The sequence below is a fragment of the Pyxicephalus adspersus genome, chromosome 12 (genome assembly GCF_032062135.1).
Source record: "Pyxicephalus adspersus chromosome 12, UCB_Pads_2.0, whole genome shotgun sequence".
NCBI lineage: Eukaryota > Metazoa > Chordata > Amphibia > Anura > Pyxicephalidae > Pyxicephalus > Pyxicephalus adspersus.
The window spans coordinates 41,209,282-41,227,580 of record NC_092869.1 but is presented as its reverse complement, the minus strand read 5'-3'; the positions used below and the strand labels follow the sequence as shown (position 1 = coordinate 41,227,580).

Here is an 18,299-nt window from a genome sequence, read left to right as displayed (position 1 = left end):
AGAACCTTCACCAAACTGTGACCACAAGGTCAAAAGTGTTGTCTAAAATCTCCTTGTGTGCTGTAGCAGTGATGGTATCTTGAACTGGAAACACTCAAACTTAAAGGGAAGTTCATACACTGTGGACCATAGCATAGGTGTATTGTTCTGGCGTCCACCAATGTTATGCATATAGTGATACATAGGATTTGATGTGATCACATCATTCAAGATTTCCTTGTGTGTTTTTCTTTTTCCTCAGGCCGCTGATTTAAGCAAACCAATAGACAAACGGATCTACAAAGGGACGCAGCCCACGTGTCATGACTTCAATCATCTCACAGCAACGGCGGAGAGCGTCTCACTGCTGGTCGGGTTCTCCGCCGGTCAGGTCCAGCTTATAGACCCCATTAAGAAGGAAACCAGTAAGCTATTTAATGAGGAGGTGAGTGCATTGGTAGAGTTTATAAAACAACTTTCTTTGGGGTGGAATGGGCTTTTTTTAGTCTGGTGCACCACACTTCATTTTTCAGTAACCTGTTTGCTGTTTTTGGGTGGTTACTAAAAAGTTGGTTCACAATACAAGGGCTGCCACCCACCTACAGCTTCTTCCCACCCAGCATTAAAAAAAATCCCAGGGCAAATACTGCACTTTATTCCTAGGCCAACACTCTGTGGCATTTCTATCAGACACATGCACTGCTCTTTCCAATCTCCACAGCGCATCCAAATTTGATAATTAATTTTTTTATTAGAATGCTGCACAATTTTTAGGTGTGACAGGTACCCTTTATCTTTGCGATATTCTAAAGGTTTAGATTAGGACAAATTCATGATTAACCTCCAGGCTCATTTGCATTCAGAAGAGGTTTTATTCAAGTTGCATTCACAGGGTGTGCGCAGGATTATGACAGGCACTTTGCATTTGAAAATGTAATGGGTATTTGCATGTACAGGTGCAGCTAGAGATTATGCACAAATACCATGGCGTTTTCATTTTGCTCTAACAGCTTACTTTATATCAGAAGCTTTAATGGAAAGTGTCACCGTAATACAGAGGCTTCCTGTACCGACCTATTTATAAAAAGTCTAGTTGACTGGCCTTTTCTTTTTTCAGTCACTGGCCCAAAACAAAAATGCAAAAAAAAAGTGCATGCCGTGCATTTTTAGAAGGTGGCAGCCTTTATATTTAAAATATACAATATAGAAGAAAACATTTTTGGGCAGCTTATCGCCTGGCCTATGAGCTTTTCAGATGTCCAATTCCCCAGACATTGCCTTCACTTCACCACCATTTCTCCTAAGTCCTTCACTCTTTTGCATCATAAGATATTGCATTGTGCTGGTGGCAAATGTGGGATGAGGTACTGATATTGGAGGTGAAGAATCGGGTCACCATTCTCGGTCCAATTCAGGTATTGAGGTCAGGGCTCTGTGCAGGCCGCTTGAGATCCTTGAGAATGGAAATTGATGTATACACAGCACAGTCATGCCCGAACAGAAAAGGCTCATTCCCCAACTGTTGCACAAAAGATTAGGGTGCACATTTCTCTAAAATGTCTCTGTATGCTGTGCTATACCCTAAAGTGAAAACACTTAAACTTGCATAAATTTGCCTGAGTTTACAATAGCTGTAAAGTAAAAGTAGGATAAATGGGCCGTTTGTAAAAATTGTCTTTAAAATGTGACGTTAAAAGCATTTTTTTCATTCTGTTATTCCATCTTCTTCTTTCTTGTGCAGCTTTTGTAAAATATCACCTTTTATTTTGCCTCCTCCTTTAGTATCTTTATAATATCCTATAGTTTTACTCTGAAATACATAATACTTCCCTGAGACTATTTTTGGAATGGGGAAGGATTATGTAGCCCAAATGCACTTTTTTTATAGGTTGACAACACTGTTCCTCCATAAATGCTGTATGGCAGCCTTTAGTGAACTTTTTAACATGGAGGGGATCCTTGAAAAAACTTTCAGGTCTTTAGGGCTCCCCTTCTATAATTACTTTATCCACAGCTCACGGTATATTAGTGTGGTGATCAGTGGGAAGAAGGAGGAACCCAGGTTGAGAAACACTGGAGTAACCCCTTTAAAACTGTTCTTTGAGGATTCTTTCCACACCCCATACAATATTTGTTTCCAACTGTATTACTTTGCACTTTTCTTTGCAAGAGATCATTGGTGTCACCTGAACTGATCTGAGAGCACCAAACTGCCCATTGCTCAAGGAACCCTTAGCAACTTGCAATGCAAGTCTGTCTTTGTGTCCTTGTATAACCCTTGTGCTTATCAGAAGACCAAATGCCAAGGCACCAGTCATTCTATCCTAGGTAAGGGGGCTGGCTCAACAAATAAGCAGGAAGTGCTCTGCCTTTTTCCTCATTTGATTTGGCATTGTGTAAATATTTCCACATTCTGTGGTTGGAAAGGTCAGGATGAATGGAAGAGGGGTGGAAATAGTATAAAATAAAAAATAAGCTGGAAACTATTTTTTTGTGATCGTTTTCAGTGACAAATGAGCAAACAAGCGCTGTACACACAGCTCTTTTCTATTCTATAAAGAGGGAAGGCTATCGAATGAGTGAGCGGCACCCTGCTTTGCCCTCCTCCATTAAAATGCACAGTGGTCGTTCTTGATCAGTCATTCATCATTCTGTTACATCAGGTTACTGAACCATGTCTGAGGACTGCTGCACACATGTCAAATCTGGCGTGTGTACAAAATGATGACCATATCTTCCCATAAAGATATTAATCACTTGAGTCTATAATACAATTTAGAGATTAACGGGAGGCCAGGGTTCTGATAAGTCCAGCTTTTCTTTCTTTGTCCCAGTTTGTTTTCTAGAAATGTTTTATTGCCAGTTGAAATTAATGCATGTTTTGTCTTTCTCCTCTTATCATTAACAGAGGCTAATAGACAAGTCCAGAGTAACCTGTGTAAAATGGGTGCCCGGCTCGGAAAGCCTTTTTCTTGTAGCTCATTCCAGCGGGAACATGTACTTGTATAACGTGGAGCACACGTGCGGTACTACAGCGCCCCATTACCAGCTACTGAAACAAGGAGAAAGCTTTGCCGTTCATACATGCAAGAGCAAATCCACGCGGAACCCTCTGCTAAAATGGACTGTGGGAGAGGGAGCCCTCAACGAATTTGCGTTTTCCCCAGACGGGAAGTTCTTAGCTTGCGTCAGTCAAGATGGCTTCCTCCGAGTGTTCAACTTTGATTCCGTAGAGTTGCACGGTACTATGAAAAGCTACTTTGGTGGACTCCTTTGCGTGTGTTGGAGCCCAGATGGGAAATATATTGTAACAGGTGGAGAGGATGACCTGGTCACTGTTTGGTCTTTTGTGGACTGTCGAGTAATAGCCAGAGGCCAGGGTCACAAGTCTTGGGTTAGCGTGGTGGCATTTGATCCCAATACCACTAGTGTAGAAGAGACTGATCCGATGGAGTTTAGCGGAAGCGATGAAGATTTCCAAGAACTTATCAACTTTGGTAGAGACAGGGCCAACAGTACACAGTCAAGGTTGTCTAAACGGAACTCAACAGACAGTCGTCCAGTTAGCGTGACTTACAGATTTGGCTCAGTAGGCCAAGACACGCAGCTCTGTTTATGGGACCTTACAGAAGACATTCTTTTCCCTCATCAACCTTTGTCAAGAACGAGGACACATACCAATGTCATGAATGCCACCAGTCCACCGGCAGGAAGCGGTGCCCCCAATCCAGGTAGTAACGGCAACAGCATCACCACACCGGGCAACACCGTACCTCCCCCTCTTCCAAGGTCCAACAGCCTTCCACACTCTGCTGTGTCCAATACCGGCAGCAAAAGCAGCGTGGACAGCGCCATCGCTTCCGGCGTCAGCAAATTCGCCACCCTGTCTATCCACGACCGCAAGGACAGGCACCATGACAAAGACCACAAGAGGAACCACAGTATGGGACATATATCTAGCAAGAGTAGCGACAAACTCAACCTAGTTACAAAAAATAAAACGGACCCTGCTAAAACATTGGGGACCCCTCTTTGCCCCAGGATGGAAGATGTACCTTTGTTAGAGCCTCTTATCTGTAAAAAAATAGCACACGAAAGACTAACGGTGCTCATTTTTCTTGAAGACTGTATAGTCACTGCTTGTCAGGAAGGATTTATTTGCACATGGGCCAGGCCTGGTAAAGTGGTAAGTTTTAATCCTTAATGCTGCGCCAAGATTAGATTCTGGGCCTATAAAGAGGTTCTGTAGCTTTTGAAACATCTTGCTTGTCAATCGGCTTGATGCATGTTGTATGAATCTTTTATTAGTATTCCCTGCTGAATGTGGCATTCTTTGGAAAACGGTTGGTTTGGCCCTCAAATGAGTGTCTGGGTTTTGCTTTTTTCAGGGCATTTTGTCTCCAGATTCTGAATTTGAGGCAAAGCAGGAGCCTAAGGTATTGCTTTTGCTAAGATGGATGGGAAAGGTCAAAGGAAAGGGACGGCGTAAATGTGGACATTGTAAATCTGACTCTCATCCTAGAGTCAGACCAACTGTTTTCTACAGAGAGGTCTAAGAGCCGCCATCTTTGACTAGCTAAGGTATACTTAATGTGTCAGAACCTGCATCAAATCGATGAAAATATTTCAGAAGCGTACAGTTTCTTTTTATGGCTAATCTGTCTGCTACACTCAATAAAATCAGTCATTTCTGTCGGTGAAGCTCACCAAGCCTCGTACCTAAACACTAGCGGGATCGTAACTCTATATCGGTTGCTTTTATTGCTTGTAGTTGACAGGTCCTCAAACATTCTTTAGAAAATGCTGACATTTCCTTCCATTAAATGTAGAAAGATCTTATTTTTTTTTTTATGTTTTCCTTTTCAAGACATATTTTGGTTACTGCATGTCATACCGTTTTGAATCATTTGAAATTTTGCCACCGCAAACCGTATGTTGACAAATTCTATGTTAGATCAAAAAAAAAAAAAACCTTTTGTGCCAACCAAAGAAAAAAAAAATAAGGTTGACAGAGAAACCTGTACATTGTAATAAATGCAGAAAGGATGTGTTCCCCGATCACTGAGACGGAACTTGATCAATCGAAATTTTAATTTTGTAAGAGTTAGCGAGTCTGGAACATGACTGGAGATGGTGATTGTAGCCCGGCAATTCTAATTGGAGGCACTTGTTAATGTATCAATGAAGAAGTGTATAATTGAGTCACTCTAGAAGCAAACTAAACTTGGACACAAGTCTATCCTATTAAGTTAATAAGATCTGTATTTCTGTAAATAAATCGGTTACCTTGATTTCTTTAGTATGCTTAATGTGTAACTCCTTTCTTGCCTATCACTTCCAATATTTCATTTTGGGTTTTTTTTTGTCTTTTTAAATTAAATTTAATTCATTTTAAATTGAATACCTAGATAGAATTTTTTTTTTTAAAAAAAAAAGAAGAAACATGTTTTTATTACAAGAAACAAATTAAAACGAAGGTTTGTATAATTTTTCAGTGTTTTAATCAATTGACGACAGGGCAGGAAAGAACCTGGCTCACGTATATCTAAAGGTCTCTGAGACCAGCTCCAACTTTGTCGTTTGGGCTGCATGGTGGCTTTAGGACGGTCTCCGAATGCAGCACAGGAGTCAAAGTGGCTATACAGAGACATTTGGTTTTATTGTAGATTCTGTCTGAGGCTCAACGTATGGGACAAAAGATGTTGGTGCTTGTTCTTTCAAGCTGGGACTGTGATCTCATTAGATTTCTGTGCTGATGGTCGGTGATGCTTATCTATGTGCTCTTCACACTAGTCTGTTGTAGTCAATTTATCATGTTCAGCAGGAATATTATTACACAGTATTTATATAGCGCCCTCATATTACGCAGCGTTGTACAAGCTCCATAGTCATGTCAATAGCTGTCCCTCAAGGGGGCTCACAATGTAATGTCCCTACCATAGTCATATTTCTTTAGAACAGTTTAAAGGGCAATTTTGGGTGGAAGGCAATTAACCTAACTGCATGTTTTTTAGAATTGTGTGAGGAAACCCACGCAAACACAGGGAAAACCTGCATGCAGATAAAGTTCTGGTTGAGGTTTGAACCTGGGACCCAGTGTTAACCTCTGAACCACTGTGCTGCTGTAGCCAAATAGGAACCCCTCTGCTACCCCCCTACCCAGTGTTCTCCCCAGTCCCTTTTAGCTGGGTGAACCACCCGGCACGTTTCAGTAACCACACTCGGCTGTTTGTAGGTGATTACTGAATAGCTAGATCACAATACAGAGCCTGCCACCCACAACTTCTTCATAGCCAGCTTAAAAAAAGTTTTTAGGTTGAACAACTGCCTACCTCTCAGCCATTAGATTGCAGATGTTAAAAAAAAGTTTAAAAGCATGAAGTCTGTAAAACTCCCCTAAACTCTGTGGCATCGGCAGACTCTTTTGTGCGCTGACCCCTTCGCCCATTCGCCTTCCATGGTCCTATTCTTTAACCCATTTCATTGGCTAGCACAGGTTGAGGCAACTTTCTTACATGTGCACAGGTTTGAATACATCCTGGCACCAAAGCATTGCCCCTGTGCTGCATATATGTAAAAGAGTCAGCAGGCTGAACAAGCACCACCTGCAGTTTGTGCAGCTATAGTGGACCTAATATTAGATATATGTTGAATGTAAAGTTCACAGAAGCAAAGTTATTAGTGTAACTATTGGAGGTATTTTTTTATTACCTGACCGTACATACCCTGATGATGTCTTGGGGAGAAAATGGGGAACCATTTTTAATGCAAAACGTCCTCCTGTGTGATCCCATGGTTCCCGCATACCTCCGCATCCATTCACACGTTTGAGGATCAGCATAGAGATTTTCTAATTATCCCTTTTGGCAGGGGTTGTGCAACTGAATACCACACCATCCCAAAAGCCGCATTTTCTATGCTGACTTCAGTTAGTTTGCGAGAGTAAAAGGTATAGAAGCAGCGTTTTTGTTGTCACGCTTTAACATTTAACGTGTTTACAGCGGAGCAAGTATTAATGAATATTGATTAGCATTTATGTTTCTCCCACTGAGAAATCTATTGTCTTGTCTTCAGGATATGAACCTCCCTTGGCCTAAGGAGCAGTGATCAGTGTTGGACCCAGCCTAGCCTTGTAGGAAAAGTACACCGGGCCCTAAATTAAGTTTATTTTGTGCTGCATATCACAGGGCATGAACCCCATTCGGGCCTGGCAGCCTACTAGAACCAGAGCTATTCACGTTTTGTATGCGTGCATGCCCGTTATGGTAAACTAGATACGTCAAGACAAATCTTATCCCATAGGGGTAGCCTGATGCCTAATATCTATTTTATTTTTGATTTAAAAAATCACAATATAAAAGAGCTTGTATCTGTAGTCCAATGCTCTAATATCAGCTGCCCAATTTACAGATTTTAGATAATTGCCAGCTGGCAATGTTTCATTGCAGCCATTGCAAAGTGTAACGTGTAGGCTGTCCAGTGTTCTCCCCGGCCCCTTGTAGCTGGGCGCACCACCCGGCACTTTTCAGTAACCACCCTGCTGTTTTTAATGGTTACTGAAGTGTTGAGTCACAATACAGCTTTTATAAATGTCTGTGGAGAATACTGCTGTCTATACAGTCTCTATCTCTGGCAACCAGTCAGCTTTTCCCATTTATAAAACATTTATTCTAAACCTTGACAAAACGCACCTACATCATGGTATAAAACTTCTGTTTTTAGTCTCCACGCTAAGTGTTTTGCTAAGCATTAACATGCTTAAAAATTCCCGTCCTTAATTTTGATGATTTTGACTCTGCCTATGTGGAATATGTTCACTGATCACTAAGCATGCGTTGTGTAGACTTCCCCAATGGGATTATACCTTTCCTTTGTGTTCATTTCATATATATGTGTAAAACTACTACACCGGACACCATTCACATTGGTCTGTGGTACAAGGACAGGTAATGTAGGCCAGACTAGTTTAAAGGGCTGTACCTAGCAATTGGCTTTAATGGTGGTAGCACCGGACACACATGGGAAGGGCATGCAAACTCCATGCATATGTTCTTGGTTGGACTCAAAAACTTTGGGCTGCTGCAGAGACTGGTAAACCACTCCAGACTGTTTTAGTAAGATGGGACATAAAAAAAGCAAAAAACCCACTGATAGTCATTCTGGTTTGTATTCCAAAGTTTGGATAGGAAAATATCATTTTTGATTGGTTACAATAGGTGACTGCGCGCTGCACTGGCTCATTAAGCCTGCTTGTCTCGAATCAGACTGATAAATGGAACTTAGATTTGATGTTAAAATGCATTTAGTATTTAGTTTTTTTATTTCTATAAAAGCCCATTTGGCATTAAAAAAAAATGTACATATGACTAATTTGCTGAAAGAAAAAAAAAATACAAGCACATAAAATTTCAAATGTTTCTCAGCCATGAGTATGCAGTACCAAAATTGGCACCTGTTTTAGTATACAGGGAATTAAATTGGTGACAGGTAAGTGTCTTAAATTAATTTTTTTGTTTTAAAGGAGTTCAAGATTCAGCCAAAAGTGTATTTATATGTGCATGACCATCCTGTAACTATGTGCAATATGTAATGTAGTAGAAACTTAATTTGTACCTGCTGAGTTCTGCCTAAAGCCTTATGGAGCAAAGAGTTTTCCTAGGTATCCTCCAGAAAGCTGAAATAGTTGCAATATCAGTGTAAGATGAAGGCAGTAATCTAGTCCCCCACCCCCCCAAAAATATCTATAGTGTGTAGCTTTTTTTTTTCCTGTTGATGCTGTGTGTTGTATATTCTTTTTGCATGCACAGCACCATCTAGTGGTAAATGCCAGGGAATCAAGGGAACCCTTTCTTTTGGGCTGGGATGGGTGGTTTTATGATTTGGAGCTATTGGTAGCTAAATGGACATGCTATATTTGAACTTTTCTGCCTCCCAGGGACTTTTGGAGCCACATGAACATAAGACCAGTAAGTTTTTACACACTCATTTCCTTTAAAACGGCGGGATGGGGGAGGCCTGGTTTGTATGAACACAGATCCTACATTCCTCAGATTTATACAAAAATAAGCCACCTCACATTATATATTTGAGTGGATAGAAATGTGCACCATCAGTCCAATCTGTGCACTGCTGGATATTCTCTGTGGTGGGATCTCTGTGTATGAATATCAGATAGCAGTATATCAGATACTCCCTCACCCTTTGCTGGAATAGGTCACAGATATTCCCTATTAAAATCCATCAGAGATGGTATGTCCCTTACAGTGGTGGTCAGAATGCCATTCTTACAGCTGAAAATATCCTTGTCCTTCTGGCTCTGTCAGGCTGTGTTGGACCTTAGGACTATGCAGGCACCATCAGATGGAAGAAGAATCAACCACCGCACAAATAAAAAATCCCAATGATCTTTGTAATAACCCTATTCAACAATGGCTGTTCTTGTGAATCAATATGCTATATTGCCAGTGATTTCTCCAGGGAATGGGTAGGCTGCCTTCTTGGTGATGTCACTGGTCTCTAGTGAATGGATAGGCTGCATTATCGGTGTCACTGGTCTCCAGCAAATAGATAGGCTGCATTCTCGGTGATGTCACAGGTCTCCAGCAAATAGATAGGTTGCATTCTCGGTGATGTCACAGGTCTCTAGTGAATGGATAGGCTGCATTCTCGGTGATGTCACAGGTCTCCAGCAAATAGGCTGTGTTCTCGGTGTTATAGTGGATGGATCCTGTTGCATTTTATGTGTGACATTTTATGGGTGACCTGGTGTTAACCTGTACAGCCAAATGGAAGTCATTCCTCACCTGAATTTATCAGTTGCTGGGCTGTTACCTACTTCAGTAATTGCAGAACTTCTGATAAGTAAAAAATTTGAAGCCCAGCGGATTATTATAGCAGTCACAACTAGGCTTTTCCTAGGTCAGTAACGGCAGCCTCAGTATTTTCTCTCGGCATTGGTTTCAGTAAATAGAGCGTTCCGTTTATGGGTCTATTGGGAAAGAAACAAAACTTGTATCGCGTGCGTGTCCTATTTAAGTTATTTTTGGAATAAAATTATAACATGGAATTTGACAGATTAAAAAGCAAGAAGAGCGAGGAGGAAGGCCAATGAGGGATATAGTGGCTTGTAACAAGTTTACTTATTTTATTTTGTTAGGTGGCATCTATTGAGCAGAGAGCTGGCTGATGCAGGAAATTTCCACGGCACTTGTTAGTTTTAGGGTGTAACTGCTTCGAGAAATGTTTCACCTTCACCTGGCAACTAGCTTGTATTATACAACTTGTATAACCTACGTTTTCTCAACCTTCTTTCCAAAGATGAACATCTACTGGTAAGCTGTGGTATATTATATCTGTTGGTTTTAGATACATATTTGTGAGCTCGATTGCAGAGACCAGAGACATTAACGAGAATGCAGCCTATCCATTCGCTAGGGACCCCTGACATCACTTGGCACGCAGCCTATCGGTTCGCTAGCGACCCGTGACATCACTGGGCACGCAGCCTATCCATTCGCTAGGGACCAGTGACATCACTGAGAATGCAGCCTATTCATTCGCTAAGGACCAGTGACATCACTGGGCATGCAGTCTATCCATTTGCTAGGGACCAATGACATCACTGAGAATGCAGCCTATCCATCCAGTCACTAATGAGCTCATGGAAAACCTGATTAATTATTCTTCACGTGATCTAAAGAGTCAAGACAAGCCTAGATGGGGTAAATGTGTTCCCAGTTATTTACCATGTTAAGCATATTCTCGGCTGGTATTTTATATTTAATCTGCTGGGTCATATATTTTTGTGCCAAGTTCAACTTTACCCATGTGGTAGAAGAGAACTTGAAAGGGTATAAAGGGGCAATTACCGAAAACCTTAGGTCCATAAAAAACATTAGGTCCATTTTGTCTGTGAGTGACCTATTTCTTTATGATGTAGTTCAGTATAGCTGTGCATTTCCTTTGCAGTATTTGAGCTGGTTCCCCGCATTTGCAGGATTTATGTTTTTGTAACCTCGACATTGTATTTCCTTCAGTGTAAGGCTGGCACTGAATCCCAAGCTGGTTGTGTTAGAGATGTGATTTCAGCAGGAAGGCTTCCTCCTTGGCAGCAACAGTGTTGACATCACCGGTTTAACGTACTGACAGGATGCTGGACTTGGCTTATCCACCCTTTGATTGAAGTGCGCGTTCCCGGGAACCGTTCTGGGCTGCGGCAATTGCCTTGGCGGATGTGGCAGGCTCGGTCCTGGTGTCACATCAGGAATTTGTGGGTTTGTGTTGTACTTGGTGCACTGTATGTACACGGGTGTTTTTCTCCAAGACCATACAAGTTAACTTATCTTTATCCATATGATCTGTATATTATGTTAACACCTGTGGTCCCTTTCTATTTTAATGCATGATGTAGTTTTGAACCTCCTCCCAAATTATATTTTTGTTCTAGAGTAAAATGTATAAAGTGAAAATGATATGCAAAATTACACTTGAAGAAAAAGATTTTTTTTTTTTTTTTTTTTTTCCCTGAGTCCAAACTTCGCTCTTAAAGCCCCCAAAGTAAACCCTCATCACTTACCTGTCCCTATTCCCTTACAGGATGCCACCATCTTTTTCCTTCTCTCCCCAATATTACCTTTAGCTATCTTGATTTGCCATGCCGGGATAACTTTCCTCCTGTGCAGGGAGCAGTGGGAGTTCATCCATTCCTGGCACTTGAAGGGGAAGCTGGGATTGCTGGATATCCTGGCAGCCTAGGCTGCAATATTTACCTGTGTGGATTCTTAAAAATGGAACTTTAAAGCTCCGGGCAAACAACTACATAAACAGATAAACACATAAATGAGCCGTTTCACCTGGCTTTCTTTGTCTAATTTGGCTTTTGAAGCTTAGTATAAATGACATTTCCAAAGCCGCATACACACGTGCAATTCTTGTTTCTTTCACGATCCTTTCCAACGATAAGAACCGCACGATGCATGAAGGAGTGCTGTAAATACAGCACCGTTCTCCTCTAGCATTAGGATCGCTCGTCGTTCATCGTCCGTGGATCCGCCAGGACGGATCCACAGATGATGAACGACTTGGACTGTACGCACCAGATTCTTGCGCAATATCCGCCTTGAGCTGGTTATCGGGCAAGAAAAATTTGAACGTTATTATTAGTGCAATGCAACTCAATCACTGGATTACATTTCAAAAAATCACCCCATAATAGGGGCATGATGTGGCTGCTGCAAAGTTCAATAAAAAAAGAAATTAAAAGGTCTTACAAACCCCTCAGTTTTTTTTTTTGTTTTTTTTTTATGATCAATTGATTTTTAATCTCCATTACTTTTTGGCTATTTATTTTCGGAAATAAAATTACAATTTACGGTAACTTTAATGAAATGGACTACATGCTTGAATAGGAAAACGGGGCACTCTATAGGCAGTTAGGTTCAGACCTGGGTGGATTCCGATGGCTGACATCTTGCCAACTCTGAACCAGTTTTTAACCAGTGCTTGCAAATTTGATAGGTGGCAGGGAGCGGTACAGAACCGCTGATTACCGTGTCCGTTCATCTTTTTTTATTGGGCTGCCACTCCATGTGATGTCCAACCCGAGGAAGAGCTAACCGCATCACAACCTCACAGTCAGTCTGAACAGAACGTTAGGAGGCGTCAAAAGAGTAAATGTAACGATTTATTAGAACTTTAAAATCTGTGTGTTGCTTTATCCCCCTGGAGTTCAGCTTTCAAGCACCCCCAGGGTAAATTTTTCAGCAGAATTGTTTTCCTGCATTTGATTTCAAAGTACAGTGGTACCTTGGTATAAGTCCTTAATTTGTTCCAGATCCTTGGACTTATACCAAACAAAATTTTCCCATAAGAAATAAAAGGAAAATTATTAATCCGTTCCCATGAAAAAAAAAATCCTATTGTTATTGGCATATTATACATTGATGGGGCTGTATAAAATAATGTTAACACTGCTTAATACTAAAATACATAAATACAAAAGGAATTAGATGAAACATGAAAGTTTAACCTCCCTTTACCTTGCTGAGAATAGTCAAGTGCCTGCTAGGATGGTGCTGAGAAGGGAGGAGGAGGAGATGTTATGCAATTCACAGAGAGTTATAGCGCAGGTTGTACACTGAATGGTGGCAACTAGCGTACTTACGCTCGTGGGCAGTCGTGGCTTTGTCTCGAGAGAGGTAAATAAGGGTAGCGTGCGGTGTTGAGTCATTTTGACCCATACAAGTCCTAGCACAAAGGTTGTATACCAAGCAAAATTTTTCGTGTCCAAACATGACTTATACCAACTTGGACTTATTCCAAAGCGGACTTATACCGAGGTACCACTGTACTATTGACTATTATTGATTACTAGACACAGGCATTAGGCCTTCGCTTTTCAGTGTGCTGGATTAGAATGGACACGGCGTGTCTTATTGTGGTAGATTTAAATGGAGGCAAAACCCATTAGAAGCCTCCTTTTCCTTTTCAGGCTGTTGGCCATGCAGATAGGTTTGAATGAAAAGCTGGGGACGTTTGTTGTTAGACTCTTTTTTTCCAGGTTTGATTATTGCAGATTATTTCGGGATTTGGAAAGCGACAGCAATCTTCATGTCAGAGTGCTTTGCAAATATTGTCTCCAGCTTAGCATTACCAAGCAAAGATTAAAAACCACCTGAAGGTTCCTGCAGGTTTAGTGTATCATGCAGAGATGAGCTCTGTTCTTTATGTAGACCCCCCCCCCCCCCCCCACATATTCTTTTGTTACACAATGATTATTAAGGGGGCTTTAAAGGCTGAGGGAGACAATGATTGCTTGGGGGAAAGATTTCCTTAAACAGCTTGCTGACATTATTCCTATTGAAGCCTTCAGAACAAACCCTTGCCTTGGCCTGTAGGAATGACATGGTGCATGGGATAGCACGTTACAATCCATAGTCAATATTGAGAACACTATAAATGTCTCCATTCATTTGATGGATGGGGATTGTTGCAGATATTTTTGTAAATGGCATTATTTAATGCAATATGTTCAGATTTTCCCCGGGTTCCCTAAGCAAAGCAGTTGATTTACTTTAATGTCCAGAGGAATACATGTGTGGGGGGAACATGCAAACCGGATTCCTTGCTGTGGGGTACATGTGGATTGGGTAGTTGTACCCCAAGTGTGTGTGTGTGTGTGTGTATGTATGTGTGTGTGTGTGTGTGTGTGTAATATATATATACACACACACACACACAATGTATATGTGTGTGTGGGCGCCCCCATAGGACATCATACAGCTTTGACTTGTTGAGGCCTGGACTACATAAGACTTTGCTGGTGTCCTGTGGTACCCGGCACCAAGACAATTGCAACAGATTCTTCAAGTCACATTGCCCTCGCCAGTCTGCCCTCTTATAGAACATTGTGCTGCCATCTTATTCCTAGGTAAATGGCACACCGGACCAACTAAACACTTTAACAGAATATGACCACTTTCTTCAGCTGCTTCATAGTCCACATGAACAACCATCGGTCATGCCGACCGCCAATAAAAGTACCTTTCTGCCTGATATGCTGACATATTTTAATCTCGGACATTAATAAATTTTTTTTAGCATTTAAAATGAAACCAAACCTTAAAAATAAAATTATTTTTATTTAATATATAATTCTGACCAAGCGGATCCTTTACTGCTGAACCCCCTTCTGTAATAAAATAACCTTACCTGCCTGATTGCACTATTTTTACTTTAATTCACTCGTCTTTGTTTCGTCACCGGCGTCACCATCCTCACCTGGTCCTGTTCTGTGTTTCCGTTCTTTGATTTGCCAAGTTAGAATCGGGCAACTTCTGCACATGCATGGGCACATGACATCAATAAAAATGTTCTGCAATAAAAATTCTTCTTGATCTCAACTTTTTTAATTGCAGGACTATTAGTTCCACTTGAATGCTCTTTTGGAATTGGAATGACTTGGCTTCAAGCCTCCGCTTATCCCTCGGTCATTTACCCATCACGATTTGGCTCCCGTCAAAACCAGTCAGATCTTTTTTCCATCTTATTCCTTTTCTTATACCGCACTACCTTGGACATTCCATCTAATTTATCCCACCCCTTGACAGGCGCCATTGTGATAATCGGTGTTATTCACTTTACATATCGGTGGTTTTATGTTTTGGCGGATTGCTGTGTATGTATATATTCCCACAGATCTCCTGTACTTGATGGCCTAAGAAACGTTTATTGGTGAGATGTGTAATAACGGGGAAATCTGTTATTCTGCTCATTATTCTTAAACTGCTTTGTAAATGTTTGATGGGATCCCTGAATAGCTAGCCAACTGTGTGCAGCAAATCTATCTATTATTATTATTATTATTATTAAACAGGATTTATATAGCGCCAACATATTTAATCACCTTGTTACATCAGTAATTCAGTGCTGGATGCTCATAACAAAATTACCCTACATTCACCAGGGTCCACCTAGAAATGTGCTGCAGGATTGGTTCTTTACTTTGATTTCAAAGAAATATGGCACCAACATTTTGTTCCTTTGTTTCTCTTCTCACAAGTCCCACTTAAGGTACATCGGTGATTTGGTGAAAATGAAATTCCAAACTCTGCCCTATATATAGTATACAAGGGGGTGCTGAGACCTTCCTGGCTTTGCCCCCTTCCAGATGAAATAGTAAAATGAGTGTGTGGGGATATGACAGCCTAATATCTTAGTATGTAACTGTGCAAATATCAGGTCTTTGAGATTCCTAAAACTGTTTTTTCTTTTAGTGAGAAGCTGTGATCGCAGAGGCACAAGCAAGTTTCACGTCGTTGGAATTACGGGCCGTCATGAAGTTTTTGTTTCTCCAGGGAAAGTCAGCAAAGGACATTCACACCGAGATGCCACAAACACTGGGGGAGAAGTGTCCTTCCTTTGCCTGGAGAAACAAAAACTTCATGACGGCCCGTAACTCCAACGAGGTGAAACTTGCTTGTGCCTCTGCCATCACAGCTTCTCACTAAAAGAAAAAACAGTTTTAGGAATCGCAAAGACCTGATATTTGCACAGTTACATACTAAGATATTAGTCTGTCATATGCCCCCACACTCATTTTTCTATTTCATTTGGAAGGGGACAAAGCCAGGAACTTTTCGGCACCCCCTTGTATGCCCTATAGTATATTAATGGGGAAATTTATAACAGATTTTAAACATTGCTCAAAACAGTCTGAAAGAAGTTCCTCTGCAGCCTGCAGTGTCTTAGGGAGTATTATCTAAATGACCCTGCAAATTACTCTCTTTATGTTTAAGCAATGGCCGACACATCTGAAACTACAAAACTTAGAATTTACTGTTCCATAAAATACCAACGTACAAGATCCTTGGTCTCGTATCAGCCCATGATGAAGTACTGGGTTCACCCAGGACCACTTAGCACACATTGTGCCTATACCCATACTGTCCTATTATTATTATTATTATTATTATTATTATTATACAGTATTATACAGTATTATTATAGTATTATAATACTGTATAATACTGTCCTACTTACCAAAGCCCTAATCTAGGATGGAATTGAGTAAATACCTGCTGGTAAACTGTCAATAGGACCACTACGGCCCATACCCATCACGAATTCCAAAATAGGAAGTGACTTGAGATACGCATGTTCAGTTATTGGTCCTCGGCCAATGGCTGTCTTTGCAATGATCACCAGAAAGAAAAGTTGAAAAGAGTTGGCAACGGGAATAAAAGAAAACTTGGCAATAGTTTAAACAACACCTGAACCCAGAATAAAAATATTTGATCCTCAGTTTTTTGATAAAGTTGAAAAGAGGTTAGAAGGGCAACATTAACATGTGACATTTGTTGCCTGGGTGGACGGAATGCTGAATTATTAAGGGAATGTTAGTTAGCACTTTCAATATAATTAGTTTTACTGCCTTGATAAAGGTGTCCTGTGTGCTCCCTAAATGTTGGCATTTTATCCAATACCAGTAAGTCTTTTCCTTATGTAATTTTGGCTGTTGCTTCTGCTGGACCGAGGTGGTGCCAGCGTTGGTCAAGCATTGGCTCATGGTTAGCATGAAAAAAGTCTAATTCTAATTGGCAATCCCTCCCTTTCCGTCTCAAATCCAGCAAAATGCCAAGCTTATTTGTAACCCAGGTAGAAGTGGTTTGGTATGGCCATATTTGGACCCCCAAACATAAAATGAAGCCCATTAGAATATAGCTGCTGGTGCAGAAATTGGGTTGTTTTTTCTTTTGGTAAATAAGTGCAGGTAAGTGACAGATCCCTGATGTTCTTTAGGCCACTGATATGCAAAGCAAAAAAACTGAATCACTTTTACAGCTGCATCCTTTCATCTCCAAAATGAAGGGGTGGAGAGTAAAGAAGCCCTTCAGTCTCCTCCGCAGCTTTTAGCTGGGCACACCACCGGTCACTTATGAGTAACCACCGGGATGTTTTCAGGTGGTTATTGAGGATGTGGGTCACAATACCGGGTCTGCCACCAACCTACAATTACTTACCACTGGCTTAAAAAAAAATTTCTGGGATGAACCTGCCCCTGGTAAGTTACAACGTTGAGGCTAAACAGCCAATGGTCCAAAAATAACCCTTTACGTAGTTGGGAATAGAACAGCTCTGCCTTATAGTATATCTAAAACTGTTCCTACGTTTTGAATTTACAGCAAATAACCTTTCTCTTTGTTTGACCAAGGGGGTAATTCTCAGGCACAACAGAAATAGGAAATCTTTCAGTTAAATATTTTTGTGATGACAGCTTTGCAGTCCTTGGATCTTGTTTTTCCAGGCATCCTTTCCCCCCTTACTTTTTAACTGGTGCATAATTTCCTCTCCTAGGGTAACCTCCCTCACTGTATTACCTATGGAGTAGCAGCCCTATCATCCTAGGACAGGAAGTTATAGGGCTGCAGGTCACCTACCTTCTTCTCAAAACAAGTTGAGGGAAGGGTGGGGGGGGGGGGTTAAAGTGGAACTAAGTTCTGTTTTTACAAAGGTCGGGTCATTATTGCAGAAAGGAACAGGCGATGACCCTTTTTACTATAATGTGTCTTACCTGCTTCATTACTCTGGGTTTCTGGGGTTAGTTCCAGATTCCCTTGCATGTGCCAGGGATGAATGAACTCCTGCGCGGGACTTCGGCCATCCTGATTGGAAAGATGTACGATCGTCTTCGGGAGGAAGTAGAGATGAAACGTGTCTGTACTTTGCAATGGAACGTGGATAGGTAAGTTGCGTGGGTTTAGTTCCACTTTAGGTGCTCTGTAGCCAAACTTAGACACCTGATAACAATACCATGTTGGGTG

At 41.1% G+C, this 18,299-nt stretch overlaps 1 protein-coding gene across 1 annotated transcript in view; it reads left to right on the top strand.

Annotated features, from left to right (window-relative positions):
* WDR20 (WD repeat domain 20) overlaps positions 1-18,299 on the top strand; it is a 36,461-nt gene that overhangs the window by 16,904 nt on the left and 1,258 nt on the right. Inside the window, exons 2-3 of the mRNA XM_072428605.1 lie at positions 242-424; positions 2,888-4,165. Coding sequence (XP_072284706.1) covers positions 242-424; positions 2,888-4,165 — 1,461 coding nt within the window. The remainder of the gene's footprint in view (positions 1-241; positions 425-2,887; positions 4,166-18,299) is intronic.